This window comes from Amblyraja radiata, chromosome 18 (genome assembly GCF_010909765.2).
Source record: "Amblyraja radiata isolate CabotCenter1 chromosome 18, sAmbRad1.1.pri, whole genome shotgun sequence".
NCBI classification, from domain to species: Eukaryota; Metazoa; Chordata; class Chondrichthyes; order Rajiformes; family Rajidae; genus Amblyraja; species Amblyraja radiata.
Genome location: NC_045973.1, coordinates 34068376 through 34084564, shown reverse-complemented (window position 1 = coordinate 34084564; position 16189 = coordinate 34068376). Strand labels below are relative to the sequence as shown.

Below are 16189 nucleotides of genomic sequence, written 5' to 3'. Positions count from 1 at the left end.
GCACAGTTGGGGTAGACTCCTCGGGGAGTTCAACAGCGCAGTGCAGACTTCCTCAACTTTCCCAGCATTTAAGAGTGAGGATGTCTTCCCTAGTAATCTGCTGCAAATCCAGCAAGTTCATTGAAATCATTAGAAAGAAATGGCTGAGAGGAGAATTGCAAGTACGATCATTTCCTTTTACTGTAAATCAATTGAGCTGATTTAAAAGGAAATCTTAAAATAAAATACATTTGGACAGGTGCATGGATAGGAAAGGTTTATATGGATATGTGCCAAATGCCGGCAGGTGGGACTCGTGTGGATGGTCGGCCAGGGCAAGTTGTGCTGAAGGACCTGTTTTCATGCAACATGACTCTGAGACTTAAATCATATAAAACATATTTGTTCATTCTTAAATCCTTGTGGGCATCCATGCTTTATGTTTTAATTCCAAATACTTTAATTTGTCAAAGTATTTTTTTAATATAGTGCTTGAGTCCTTTGTGAAATATTAATGACTGTCACAGATGTTCAAATGAATGTGAGTTTTGTTGGCCAGTCAACCGGGGATTCTGTAGCCTCCCCAGCTCCTGATGTAACCCAGAGGGCAGAGCCTGTCAGTTATGCTGGGCTAACCCTTGCACTAGAGAGGTCCAACCAAACAACTGGGAGCTGGTGCCCCAGAAGGTGACTGCAACAAAGGACCATCTGAGAAAGTGCAGGATCTCAGCCAAGTGATCAGTGAGTTAGGCCAGCTCATTGGTCAATGGAAGATCCCCAAACCCCAGGGTCTTTGAGCATAACAGGTTGAAGTTTAAAAACATGGCATGGCAATAGACAATAGACAATAGGTGCAGGAGTAGGCCATTTGGCCCTTCGAGCCAGCAACACCATTCAATGTGATCATGGCTGATCATCCCCAATCAGTACCCCGTTCCTGCCTTCTCCCCATATCCCCTGACTCCGCTGTTTTTAAGAGCCCTATCTAGCTCTCTCTTGAAAGCATCCAGAGAACCTGCATCCACCGCCCTCTGAGGCAGAGAATTCCACAGACTCACCACTCTCTGTGAGAAAAAGTGTTTCCTCGCCTCTGTTCTACATGGCTTACTCCTTATTCTTAAACTGTGGCCCCTGGTTCTGGACTCCTCCAACATCGGGAACACATTTCCTGCCTCGAGCATGTCCAAGCCCTTAACAATCTTATATGTTTCAATGAGATCCCGTCTCATCCTTTTAAACTCCAGAGTGTAACAAGCCCAGCTGCTCCATTCTCTCAGCATATGACAGTCCCGCCATCCTGGGACTGTAGTTCAGTTGGTAGCATTCTTTGCTTCTGATATCGAAGGTATGCTGCTCCAATTCTGTAGATGTAGGAGTAACTCAGCGGGTCAGACAGCATCTCTGGAAAAGGGGAATAGGTGACGTTTTGGGTTGAGACCAAGGGTCTCGACCTGAAACGTCACCTACTCCTCTTTTCCAGAGATGCCGCCTGTCCCGCTGAGTTACTCCAGCTTTTTGTGTCTATCTTCAGTTTAAACCAACATCTGCAGTTCCTTCCTACACAAAAAAGTAGGCTTGATCTTCAGGTCAATACCGTTGGTTTGGATGAGATGCTCACTTGAAACCCCATTCCATATATTTTAAAATATTCTGTGCCACTATTTTGAAGACTTCACAGATTTCTCTGGTGTCCAGACCAATATTTTTTGTTTCTGTTAAGGAGAAGCAGATTATTTCATCATTAACGTTTTGCTATTTGTGGCATCTTATTGAGTGGAAGCTGACAGCTATGAATCTTCATTGCACAAGTGACAACACTTCAAAAACACCTCAGTGGGACATTCTGTGGTCAAGAAAGGCACCATATAAATCTTGTGTAGGAAGGAACTGCAGATGCTGGTTTACACCGAAGATAGACACAAAATGCTGGAGTAACTCAGTCGGACAGGCAGCATCTCTGGAGAAAATGAATAGGTGTTGTTTTGGGTCGAGACCCTTCTTTAGACTTCTCCAGTCTGAAGAAGGGTCTTGACCTGACCAGAGATGCTGCCTTCATTTTCTTCTTCTTGCATATGACGTGCACAGCCTAAAGTTGTCGGACAACTTGTCCTATTTGATCTTATTTGATTGTGCACGCCGGGTTGATTGCATTTGTCGAAACAGGGCGGACCACGTGAAGGTTGCAATCTCCCACCCCAGAGATGCTGCCTAACGCGTTGAGTTACTCCAGTATTTTGTGTCTACCATATAAATCTTCCTCAGTCTGAAGATCCCAACTCGAAATGTCACCCATCCATTTTTTCCAGAGATGCTGCCTGACTCGTTGAGTTACTCCAGCACTTTGTGTCTATCGTTGGTTTAAACCAGCATTTGCAGATCTTTGTTCCAATATAAAGTTTCTTTGTTCTCTCTCATCCCTCTTCTCCTTTGTGCTCTCCAGCTTGATAGCCCCAGTTGTACCTGACTTCAGCCTTGCCTCCAGCCTCGTGGGCGATGCCTTTGCCTTGGCCATCGTAGGGTACGGCGTCACAATATCTTTGGGCAAGATCTTCGCTCTCAAGCATGGGTACGAGGTGGACAGCAATCAGGTAATGAGAGGTTAATTTAAGGTTCATTGGTGATGTTATCACAAATTGTTCGACACATCATGTAGAAACATAGCACTGCAGATGCTCGTTTATACCAAAGATGGACACAAAGTGCTGGAGTAACTCAGCGGGTCAGGATTCATCTCTGGAGAAAAAGAATTGGTGACATTTCTGGTCGGGACCCTTTTTCAGACTCTCCAGAAGTGTCCTGACCCAAAACGCACCCATCCTTTTCCTTCAGTGACGTTGCCTGAACCGCTGAGTTACTCCACAGTTTGAATCGATCTTTGTTTGATCACATCAGCCTGCTTTGCCATTTGCAGCATTGAAGTTAATGCCAACTTCTCAGCACTGATCCCTAACCAAGGCCACCAGCTTTGTGATCTTGTTTATGAGTTACATTTCCAGCACCTCACAGTTCAACGTGTGTCAGAGGTTATGGGGAGTAGGCAGGAGAATGGGGTTAGGAGGGAGAGATAGATCAGCCATGGTTGAATGGCGGAGTAGACTTGATTGGCCGAATGGCCTAATCCTACTCCTATCACTTATGCTCATGATCTTATGAACTCCTGGCCAATCACATCTGACTCCCATGAGATTCAAATCGCCATGTGATCACTAATGGATGGGGTGGCACAGCTGGTAGAGCTGCTGCCTCACAGCGCCAGAAACCTGGGTTTGATACTGACCTTGGGTGCTGTCAGTGTAGAGTTTGCATGTTCTCCCTGTGATGGCATGGATTTCCTCCAGGAGCTCTGGTTTCCTCCCACATCCCAAAGAGGTGTGGGGTTGTAGGTTAATTGGTCTCTGTAAATTGTCCCAAATGTATGGGATAGAGCTAGTGTGTGGGTAATTGTTGGCCGGCTGAAAGAAACCATGCGAAGAAAGGTTACGACCCGAATCGTCACCTATTCCTGTTCTCCAGAGATGCTGCCTGACCCGCTGAGATACTCAAGTATTTGGTGTTTATCTTCTGTTTCCAGACTGTATCTCTAAACTAAACTAAAATTAGGGCATATTTTTGAATTCTGCACAACAAAGTTGAATTGGATGTATCTTGTTCTATTTCAAGTTAATTCTTTAATTTCATGTCTGGTTGTCTGAAATTTCCCATTATGTCAATGAATATTATTATAGAAACTATGATGTATGTTGGATCAAAGCCCACCACATAATTTGTCGTTACATTTTAGGAGCTGATAGCACTTGGCCTCAGCAACTTGTTTGGAGGATTTTTCCAATGCTTTGCCGTGAGTTGCTCCTTGTCCAGGAGCCTCGTTCAAGAAACCACTGGAGGAAACACACAGGTAAAGAGACGTTCTGCCCACTGGAACTTTCCCCATGTCCCATGAGTATCACATGTGATGACCTTGCCTTCTTATGTATAGGTGTAGCATCTGAATGAGAGGGCAGTGAGGAAAATGAAGCAGCACAGTGGTGCAGCAGTAGAGTTGCTGCCTCAAAATGCCAGAGACCTGAGTTAGACCCTGACCACAGGTGCTGTCTGTATGACGTCTGTGCGCGCTCCCCGTGACCGCGTGGGTTTTCCTGGGAGCTTCCACATTCCAAAGACGTGCAGGTTTGGAGGTTAATTGGCTTCTGTAAAGTTGTCCCTCGTGCATTGGATAGAACTAGTGTACCGGTGCAGAGTCAGTGGGCTGAAGCAGTATGGGTCAGCAGAGTTCTGCAGCTGGTAGAGCTGCTGCCTCACAGCACGAATGATGCTGGATTTCTCCAGAGCTGTTGGCTGACCCGTTGAGTTACTCCAGCTTTCTGTGTCTATTCTGATTTGATCCTGACCTTGGGTGCTGCCTGTGTGGAGTTTGTACGTTCTCCTTGTGACCACGTGGGTTTCCGCTGGGTACTCTGGATTCCTCCCACAACCAAATGACATGCGGGTTTGTAGGTTAACTGAGAGAGGATGCGAAAGTGGGATAACGTAGAACTAATGATGTTAGAACAGAGAATGAGTGAGCAATGATCGGCGTGGACTCAGTAGACCAAAGGGCCTGTTTCCATTATGTATCTTTTTGTTTGAAAAAAGCCTGAATAACGATCTGGACACCTTTATTTAAAATTTGCAGAGAATTGTAAAACATTCGCCTAACTAAACAAAACCCAGAATAAAGAGTTGATTTCAGTAATGAAGTCCATAATACTGGTTCAGTGGTTCAATGTTTTCTCAATTGTCACGTGTACAGTGAAATACATTTTTTGCATACATCTCAACAAGACTATCACCATACATAAGCACAATTGGCCTGATCAGTACCGAATGTACAGAACAGCCCACAGGCAAAAGAGTCCATAAGCAAATCCTGCCATTTTGGCACCATTTTACAATTCCAGCTGCAGTGGGCCACAAAGGACTGTTGCAGCCGTCGACTACATTTCCCGTGAACCAATGTTCCTCTCCATGCCTGGCCCTCTTCAGCCCTTGTTCCCCGGGGGGTGCTTCCTGCAGCCGACCTCGAGGGGGCGTAAGTTAAGACCCCCCAGTTCTTCTCACTGGCCACCTTGTCTGCATCCGCTGTGGTCGCCGTCTCCCTCCACCTCCTCTCCGATGCCCGATCCACGGGCGGACCTCCAGACTGTTGCAAAAAAATCATCTGGTTTACGTATGAAAATCAAGGAAGGAAATTGCTATCGTTTCCCCGTCTAGTCCGTATGTAAATCTAGACCCACTGCACTTTGCTTAATTCTGAACTAACCCCTGAACAAACCAAATGAGTCTTGGAGTTCATATGGCAATAAGGAATAGACAATAATAGCTAATAGTGACATTAGAGTGATAGAGCAGGGAAACAAGCCCTTTGGCCCAACTTGCCCACACCGGCCAACATGTCCCAGCTACACTAGTCCACCTGCCTGCGTTTGGTCCAACCCTGTCCTATCCATGTGCCTATCTAACTGTTTCTTAAACGTTGGGATAGTCCCTGCCTCAACTACCTCTTCTGGCAGCTTGTTCCATACATCATCACCTTTTGTGTGAAGAAGTTACCCCTCAGATTCCTATTAAATCTTTTCCCCTTCACCTTAAACCTGCGTCCTCAGGTCCTTGATTCATCCACTCTGGGCAAGAGACTACGTGCATCTACCCGATCTTTTCTTCTCTTGATTTTATACACTTCTATAACATCACCCCTCATCCTCCTGCGTTCCAAGGAATAGAATCCCAGCTTGCTCAACATCTCCCTGTCGCTCAGACCCTCTCGTCCTGGCAACATCCTCGTAAATCGTTAGATAGAGCTCTTTAAGATAGCGGAGTCAGGGGATATGGTGAGAAGACAGGAATGGGGTACTGATTGTGGATGATCAGCCATGATCACAGTGAATGGCAGTGCTGGCTCGAAGGGCCGAATGGCCTACTTCTGCACCTGTTGTCTAAATTAATAAATTAAAGGATTGCTGCAAATTTCCCACCACAGTCTAGGTTAAAACCAGAAATGAAGTTCAATGATGTCATCAGAGTCCAAGTTAAATAGTCAATAATCAGCTACAGCTGAGTAACCACAAGTCAGTCAGCAGCACAGGCAGTATCTCTGGAGAGAAGGAATGGATGATATTTCGGGTCTAGTCCTTCTCTCCAGAGATGCTGCCTGTCCTGTTGCTCCAGCTTTTTGTGTCTGACTTCGGTTTAAACCAGCAGCTGCAGTTCCTTCTTACCCTATCACAGGTCAGTGTTGAGTGCCTATTCATTTAGTTTCCCCTGAGTTTTTTTCTTGTTAAGTTTTGTACATTAACACCTATACAATGACTAATCACTGATAAACTGGTGTGACAATCTTTTTGTCTGTTTTAATGAATGCTGCACTGACTTTTTCATTAAAATGATCAATGGGAGAATTTGCCTCTGTTTTTTTTTCCACGCTGTGCAGTCAAATTGAGGCAAGTCAGATTGTTGTTATTGATTAAGGTCGTTATCAGTACAATAGTGATGATTGAAGTCTGCTAAATTGTTTAATCTTTATTCTGGCAATGAATGCACCATTATAAAATGAGCTGGCAACAAAAAAAAGCAAGAACAGGTTATTTGAAGGCAAAACTATCTTTTGCAAACAGGTTGAAATGGGGATCAGATCTAAAATCAACATTTTAATTTCATGTTTAAGAAGGAACTGCAGATGCTGGAAAATCGAAGGTAGACAAAAATGCTGGAGAAACTCAGCGGGTGAGGCAGCATCTATGGAGCGAAGGAAATAGGCAACGTTTCGGGCTGAAACCCTTCTTCAGACTATTTATTTAATGGCTTTATACCAAATTCTAGTTCCTATTCATTTCTGTGTAGGAAGGAACTGCAGATGCTGGTTTATACCAAAGATAGACACAAGGTGCTGGAGTAACTCAGCGGATCAGGCAGCATCTCTGGAGCAAAAGGATGGAAGACATTTCAATTTGGAAGCCTTCTTCAGACTGAGTCTTTAAGACTTTCAGTCTGAAGAAGGGTTCCTACCCGAAACGTCACCCATCCTTTTTCTCCAGAGATGCTGCCTGACCCCTTGAGTTATTTCAGTACTTTGTGTCTATCTTCCTATTCACTTCTGTTGTCCACACTAGAGCTATTTTTAATACAGTATCGCATGCTCGTCATATCATGCCCACCAAATATAGCTGAGGTTAAGAGATGGTCTGGTCATACTGATGTCAATCATTAGGAGCGGCACAGTGGCGCAGCTGGTAGAGCTGCTGCCTCAGAGACCCGGGTTCGATCTTAACCTCGGACGCTGTCTATGTGGTGTTTGCATGTTCTTCCTGTGACCAGATCAGTATCCTCCAAATGCTCCGGTTTCCTCCCATGTCCTAAAGATGGCAGATTTGCAGCTTAATTGGTCTCTGTAAAATTGCCTCCAGTGTGTATGGAGTGGATGCAAACGTGCGATAACTTAGAACTAGTGTGAACAAGTGATCGATGGTTGGTGTGGACTAGGAGGATCGAAGGTCCTGTTTCCATGCTGTATCTTTCAATTCAATAGTCCTTGCCCATAAATAATTGGCCTCTGTAAAATTGCCTCCAGTGTGTAAGGAGTGAATGCAAAAGTGCGATAACTTAGAACTAGTGTGAACAAGTGATCGATGGTCGTTGTGGACTCGGTTGACCGATGGTCCTGTTTCCATGCTATATCTTTCAATAAAATCAATTCAATAGTCGTTGCCAATATAAAAATGACAGTTTTCTGCATATTCCTGAGTATGATGTCACTGAATCTTTTTCTTTGTCGTAATATGTTACAGCTGGCTTCCGCCATCTCGAGCGCTCTTATCTTGGTGATTATTCTGGAGATCGGAGCACTGTTTAGCTACCTACCTAAGGTATTTGCACCTCTTCATTTACAGCAGTAGATCATATACGTCCAAGAAAATACGTAAATGTGCTAGCTATTGTTAAAGATGACACCATTTAATAGGCTTCTAAAGAGCGGAGCTGGTTATCCAAAACAAAGATATATTGGAAAAATCAAAACGGCATTAAAAATGCATTATCATTGTGGTTAATGAATCATCAGCCTTGATGAAACACAGAAGCATACACATATACACATACACACCTGCAAGCCATGTCAATATGAATAGGTACTTTGTGCAATCCTACCCATGCAGAGTTCCGTAGAGCTGGTTCAAATTGCCAATGAAAAATAATTGCAAATACCTGGTCATAGGAGATGCCCAATATTGTATAGCGAAGGAGAGGAAAATATAAGAAAAGTGAACTCAGGAATTATTAAAATGCATTTACAGTTAACTGCTTAATTCCTTCACCTTATTTGCTTTCATGTGTGCGGCTTTCCTTCTTGAGTGATAGCAAAAGGATATTTGAGTGTTCTTAAATCAGGATTTAATTGCTCAAATTAATTGCTTCAGGGAAATTGAGCTAAAGCTGATTTGGTTTAATATTTAGAGACAGTTTAACAGCAATGTTTTTATTTCCTGCAGGCTATTTTAGCATCTATTGTCATCATCAATCTCAAAGGGATGTTTGAACAGGTCACTGATATCTGCTACTTCTGGCGAACAAACAAAATTGATCTGGTAAGAAGGTGCATGATGGACAAGTGCAGCAGTAATACAACACAGTGGCGCAGCGGTAGAGTTGCTGCTTTGTGGCGTCAGAAACCCGGGTTTGATCCTGACTATCGGTGCTGTCTGTACGGAGTTTGTTCATTCTCCCTGGGACCGCGTAGGTTTCCACTGGGACCTCTGATTTCCTCCCACATTCCAAAGACATGCAGCTTTGTAGGTTAATTGGCTTCTGTAAAATTGTCCTTAGTGTGGATATAAAACTTGAGTATGGGTGATCGCTGGTCGGCGCAGACTCCGTGGGCTGAAGGGCCTGTTTCCCCGCTGTACCTCGAAACAAAACCAAAACTAGTAGAACCATTAAAAGAGGAAAGCCGCTGGAGGAACTCAATGGGCCAGGCAGCATCTGTGGAGGCAAACACATACATTTCCATCAACAGTCATCTTTTTGGGTCAAGACCCTTCATCTGGACTGAAAGAATAGAGGGAAAGTAGACAGTATAAAGAGGTGGCAAGAGGGCTGGGGCAAGAGGTAGCAAGCAATAGTTAGGTACAGGTGAGGAGGGGCTGATTGGCAAGTATGGGTTAAGTGGGGGAGAGACGCTGGAGATAGCAACAGAGGCAGTGAGGTGATGAGTGGAGCACAATAGGCTGCAGATTCTGGAATCTGATGGGAAAGAAAGGTGAGGAGTGGAATAGTGGCAGCTGGGAACTGCAGAGGGAGGGGAGAGGTGGGCTATAAGGGCATCTAGTGTGGTGTATGGTGGGGGGGGAGGAAGAAACAGGATGATAGGTGGCTGGGGGTTGTAAGGCGAAAAGAACGAGATGTGAGAGAAGACCAGGATAGATAGGATGAGAGTGAATGGGACAGAGGGGGACCAGGAACCTAAAATTGGAGAGTTCAATGTTCATGCCATTGGGTTGGGGACTACCCAGGCAGAATATGAGATGATGTTCCTCTCGATGGAGTATGTCCTCGCCCTATTAGTCGAGGAGGTCGAGGAATTGGAGATACAAGAGACACCAGCTGTTCTCCTTTTTTTGCTCCAGATTCCAGCATCTTCAGTCCCATGTGCCTCCAAAATAAAGTTAGTGATTGGTTAAAAAAAGACAAAAAGTGTTGAGTAACTTCATGGGTCAGGCAGCATCTCTGACGAACGTGGATGTGATGTTTTGGGATCCTTCCTCGGGCTCCTTCATCTATCTTGAGTCTGAGGAACAATACCACCCTGAAATGTCACCTATCCATGTTCTCCAGAGATGCTGCCTGATGCACTGAATTACCCCAGCACTTTATGTCCACACAAGCTTCCAGCATCTGCAGTTCCTTGTGTCTCCCCAATTCACACCTTCTTTGGTTTCATTATGTTAAGCTTTGAATATATTCAACAACTGGAAAGTCATCATCCTCTTCAGTTAAAATTTCAATGATTTGGGCATTTTGAAATCCTTCTCAACTTGGTCTAAATGACAAATCCCAAGGGCCAGGAACTTCCTAAATTTCTATATAGGTTCCTGTTGAGTAGCCCCAGGTCACCAGACAGGCAAGACCTGGCTCATCAGGAGCACGTGGCAAAGAAGGCAGATGAGGTCTACCTGGGGAAGGGTTGGTTAAGAACATGAACATATCCTGATTCTCCTCTTCCTAAAACAGATAATGTTTACTATGTTTTGAAGTAGATTCACTGCTTTCAAGAGTCTTTGTAATGGAAGGAAAAAACAACAGATATGTCGCCAAATCGCTGAAGGCCTGTCATAGCAATACTTTCAATTAGTAGCTTTACTGCGCTAGAGACCCGGGTTCAATGCTGACTACGGGTGCTGTCTGTATGGAGTTTGTACATTCTCCCTGTGATTGCGTAAGGTTTTCCCGGGTGCTCCGGTTTCCTCTCATACGTACAAGTTTGTAGGTTAATTGTCTTCAATGAAAATTCTAAATTGTTCCCAGTGTGCTAGTGTAACAGGAATCGCTGAAGGGCCTGTTTCCGTACTGTATCTCTAAACTAAACTAAACTCTGGATAGAGTTGGATTGATTCCTGAAAGCCTCCTCCCTCCCACACCTTTGGCCCCAGTTTCTGTCATTGATTCCCAGACAAGCCCAGGGTTCACCACCAAGCATTGAACCCACTCTTGATTAATCAAATGAATCATAATTACCAATGCAACGTGCTTTCACTCTAGTTTCATAACAGGGATGACGTTTTGGAAACCATACCTTTTTAAGTCACTATGACCTTTCTTGCTGGGTCACCCACAACCATGTTGTGGAGGTTGGTGTTCAATTCCCACCCATCCCAAGCTGGAAAGAATGCAGAGAAGATTTACGAGGATGTTGCCGGGATTTGAAGGCCTGAAATATAAGGAGATATAGCAAGGGCTATAGTTTTGTCTATTGTCATGTGCACCGAGGTACAATGAAAAGCTTTATAGTTGTAATAATAATAATAATAATAATATATTTTATTGTCATTGCACATAAGTGCAACGAGATTTGGGTATGCAGCTTCCATCCGACATCATAACTTAAGTAACTACTAACATTTAGGTTTAGATACCCCGAGAACATGGTTTGTACAAAGAACATTACAACAGTAAAATAGTCAAAACAGACTAAAGTGCAGATGTGTCTGTGCGACGTGACCATCCGAGGGAGACAGTCCGTGGGGGTGGGGGGCACTCAGCAGGGTCGATTCAGAGCAGCTATAGCTCTGGGAAAGAAGCTGTTCCTGAGTCTGGATGTGCGGGCGTAGAAGGCCTTGTAACGTCTGCCGGAAGGAAGTAGTTCGAACAGTCCTATCTGTATGCTATCTAGTCAGCGTGAAAACTATACATGATTACAATCAAGTGTACAGATGCAGGATAAAGGGAATAACGTCTAGTGCAGGAGGCTGAGGGGTGATCTTACAGAGATGTATAAAATCATGAGGGGAATATATAGGGTGTATGCACAGAGTCTTTTACCCAGAGAAGGGGATTGCCAACATCTGCCAACCCTGTTGGAATGATTTGAGCTGAAGGATCATAGATTTTTAACTCCAACCTACATTACTTGGTACCTGATACCAAGAGGACGTTTTGCAGCATTTGAGTTTTCTAATCCTTAGATCTGACCTGAGCAAATGTCCTCATTGTTGTAGGTGGTTTGGATCGTCACTCTGATCTTGACGGTTCTCTTGGGTATGGATCTTGGACTAGGCGCCTCCATAGCTTTTGCATTGCTTACTGTGATCTTCCAGACACAACTGTGAGTAACATATTGCCTCAAAAGTATCTTCCACTGATTCTACTGCTGAATTCCCTCTTCTTTCCACACATTCTTGTTTATATTTTGTCCAGAATTTGTATAATAGAGTGTAAGGGCGATGTAAAACAGTGCTCTGCCCGATAGCAAATCTATCCCACTAGGACCCAGATCAGGTTCAACAATGACAAGCCCTGGTTTACAGCAGAGCTCAGACAGCTCTGCCAGTCTAAAGGTGAGGTCTACAGGGGCAGGGATGCAGGCCTCTACAGGCAGGCCAAGTACAAGCTGAGAAGAGCTGCCAAGGAAAGGTACTCTGACAAGTTGAGGAGCAAGTTCTCAGCTAATGACTCTTCTTCAGTGTGGAAGGGCTTGCAAGAAACCACCAGCTACAAGAGGAACCCCCCCCCTCTCCTTGGACAATCGGCAGCTGACCAACGACCTGAACGAGTTCTAATGCAGGTTCGATAGACATAAACATAACCCTGGTACCCCCTCCCTCCCTCCCTCCCTCCCTCCCTCCCCCACCCACTCCTCCCCAATCACCACTTCACACCTACTCACTGCCTGACTCCAGTCTACAAAGACTGGGCCCTCGTCCACCACCCACCCGCTCCTTGCTGCCCAACACCAGTCTGGCCACTTCTCCATCATTAACAATAGCAATTGAGGAGGTGGAAAAGCTATTCAGGAGACAGAAAAAACAGAAATCTCCAGGACCGGACAATGTTTCCACTTCTACCCTCAAGCTCTGTGCCGAACAACTGGCACCAGTCTACACAGACATTTTCAATCGGTCCCTGCAAACCTGCACTGTCCCCGCCAGCTTCAAAGTCTCCACTATTGTTCCCGTAACCAAAAAGCCAAGGACTACTGGTCTTAATGACTGACGCACTGATCTCTGTAATCATGAAGACCCTTGAAAGACTTGTGCTGACCCACCTGAAAAATATCACAAACCCCCTGCAGTTTGCATACCGGGCCAATAGATCAGTGGATGACACAGTCAACCAAGGCCTGCACTTCACCCTCCAGCACCTAGGCCGCCAGGGGACTTATGCAAGGATTTTGTTTGTGAATTTTAGCTCTGCATTCAACACCATTGTACCAGAGCTGCTACACACCAAACTCTCCCAGCCTTCTTTCATATCTTTCTCCAAGGGAGGATTGGAGCAAGATATGAAAGAGCAGTAGCTCTACCCAACAGCCTAAAGTCTGTAGCCTCCTTTTGCTCTGGTATTTTATTTCATTCTTCACGTGTTTAAATTGTAATGTTTTATTTTTAATTGTCTACTGTATATCGTGTTATTACTTGCGAGCAAAGCATCAAGGCAAATTCCTTGTATGTATATATATTTGGCTAATAAAATGTATTCCAATTCAATTCAAACTATCTATTGTATATATTTATTCCCAGCCTAGAATCAGCATGTTGTCTACAATATATCATTTAAAAGATTGAATCTTTTGGTTTATCTCAACAATCCTCCCTTGGAGAAAGATATGAGAGAAGGCTGGATGAATGAATGTCTGATAGGGGCTAAAGTGAACATTATATTATGTTTTATTCTTTGTTCTACCGAGTAGGGAATTCATCTACAGGGCAGGAGAATTTCATATGTGTACTCAATATCAACCAAAAATCCAGAGCCTAAAATTAATCCAGGACTGTCTGAAATATGGTTTGACAACGTGTACTATGTTTACATTTTCTGTTGTGCTGCAGCAAGTAAGAATTTCATTGTTCTATCTAGGACATGTGACAAATAAACACTCTTGACTTGAATCCTACTGTATCCCACTCAAAGATTGTGATGCTGTGTCAAGCACTTGCTCCTAAATACCTTTGTCAGCGCAGCACTCCTACAGTACTGCATTGAAGTGCTAGTTTAATCAATGTGCTTGGGGAATTGGAGTAGGTTTGAATCCCCAGCCTGCTACCGCAGACAAGAGAGCACTTTCATGGCTAGTGCTGAGAATGTCTCAGGAGATTCTGACAGCAAAACAAGAAAATAAATTCCACCTAACGTTACAAGTAGAATCCTAAAGAAATAACAAAGAGAATTATTTGTAATTTTATTACATAGATCGCACTAATACAGGTCCACCACCAATTGTCTGGCGCCCTTGCTTCCAGACCCTTTCTGGATTATCCATTTTGCCAGACCAACAGAGATCATGGCTTCCGAGAGGAGTCAAACAGTCCACCCAGGCAGTCGAGGGGTCAAGATACCAGCCCGCAAAAGCAGCCTCAGAGGTCAGCTATGGGAACGGATCTGCCAGCTCTGGCCAGGCAGGAGTTCTAGAGCCGTGGCTGGCAACAGGGGGCAAATTAGTCCTGCCGCTCAGCACAGAAGTCTCAATGAGGTCGTGATCGGCTGCCTCACCCAGCCTAGGCATCACATTTTCTGAGGAAATTTTGGCCAGATTAAAGATGGTGTCAGACCATCAGTAGCTGGAAAATCGATGGTGGACCTGTATAGCATTTCTGCTTCTGTTCTCTTCCACAAAGTATGACAATAATCCGAATAAATGTGGTCAGAGACTTGCTTTCAATCCTTAGCAACAGAGAACTAAATTAATTTCAGACGGCTTCGGACATCTTTTCAAGAGTTTTAATGGAAGATTCATTCTCCAGAACAAATACCATTCAATTAAAACAATAGGATTGTTGCTATTCTGGTTATTATTTTAACATTTCATTTCAAATTTGTGGTTAATTGCTCGCACTTTCTGGGTTTTTTTCAGACCCAAATATTCAATCCTGGGACAAGTTCCCGCCACTGACATCTACCGAGACATCAAGCAGTTTGATGAGGTAGCGTGCATATTAGATATTGCATTAATAACTTGTGTACATTGCCTTACAATATGTATAATAACTGAAGAATTGATGAACAACCCAGAAATTAAGGAAAATTGCAGACTGCCCTCTCCTTAGACAGTCCCTCCAGTTTGTCAGTGACTCACTTTCCACTTCATTTCTGTGTGTTCTGAGCTAGCTAATGAGCCCAATGTGGGAATGAGAGAAGTCACCACATAGTAGGGGGGAGGGAGCGCGGGGGATTTTATGGGGCGGCAGGAGGGATGCCATCTGCATGCTGCAGCAAGATGGCTTAAATTGAGGTGATCTTAGTTTGGGAGTGTAATTTGCACACCTACTCAATCATTCTATAGGTTAGACCCACTCCGATGAGAGGCTTGGAAGGAATTTGTCGCAGTATCGCAGCAAGAACGATTGAGAAAAGTGTTGGAGCGATACCACAGCAGTGCTGTACACCTTGCGGGCACTGGTTCTCTGCCGTACCTGAGATCAGGGCTTGCATGCCATCATGCAGCTGATATAGAATGAGACAAATTACTGAATGGAGGCAAGGTTTTTGTAAGATCGTGTACTGTGTTGCGTTAGTAACCAAAGCACACTCATACATTATTTTAACTAAAACTCACTTCTTTTTAGGCAAAAGAAATTCCAGGAATCAAAATCTTCCAATCATCTGCAACCATATACTTTGCCAATGCCGAGTTGTATGAAAGCGCACTGAGGAAGATGGTAAGCAAATAGATTTAAACTTCCATTTCTATTAATATTTTAATTCTGGGAAGAATTTGACAATCAGTAAATCAAGGACAAATCTCTGCTCTACGTCACTGCAAGATATGACTCTGGCTGGTAGGGATTTGTTCTCTTGACCAGCTTATCGGAGCTCCTTCAGCAACAACTAATATGTTGAAGAACTCAGCTGGTCGAGCAGTATCTTTAGGATTGGAAAAGTCGACGGGTTGAGAAATATACATCAGATTCTTCCAGAATATTGCTTGTTGATCCAGATTCTAGCATCTGCAGTCCTCTATGTCTCTATCAGACAGATGCTTGGCAGATGATGTTTTGGGTCGGAGTCCTTCTTCAGAGTTCCAACCCAAAACAACGTTAACTGTCCATTCCCTCCACAGATGCTGCCTGGCCAATGAGTTTCTCCAGCATTTTGTGATTTCACTGACTATTCTAGCATCTGCAGTTTATTTTCTTTCTTTTTAAATCTTTTTATTGTTTTTTTTCCAAAAAACAAAAACAAAACATAAAAAACTGAGCTAAAAGAATAATGATAAACATAACAATGATATTAATACATAGGGATCAGGATTACATTAATAACAGGTATAACCTAATATGAGACCAGTGTCAAAATACACATTGAATATAGACCTCCCCAGTCTCTATGTAAATATAGTTAAATCTTTAAAAGAATATATGCCTTAAAAGCATCCCAGACTACACCATTGGATATTTCTTCAGTAGAGTTTGTCAAGAAGTAAAAAGCAATCTGATCTTTCATAAAATTAATAAAGTTTAAGTCTTGAAGC

At 43.7% G+C, this 16189-nt stretch overlaps 1 protein-coding gene across 1 annotated transcript in view; it reads left to right on the top strand.

The window, feature by feature from the left end:
* Positions 1-16189, top strand: part of slc26a6 (solute carrier family 26 member 6) — a 55045-nt gene that overhangs the window by 23330 nt on the left and 15526 nt on the right. Inside the window, exons 7-13 of the mRNA XM_033037367.1 lie at positions 2420-2567; positions 3761-3874; positions 7800-7877; positions 8499-8594; positions 11721-11827; positions 14573-14642; positions 15285-15377. Of these exons, the coding sequence (XP_032893258.1) occupies positions 2420-2567; positions 3761-3874; positions 7800-7877; positions 8499-8594; positions 11721-11827; positions 14573-14642; positions 15285-15377 (706 nt within the window). The remainder of the gene's footprint in view (positions 1-2419; positions 2568-3760; positions 3875-7799; positions 7878-8498; positions 8595-11720; positions 11828-14572; positions 14643-15284; positions 15378-16189) is intronic.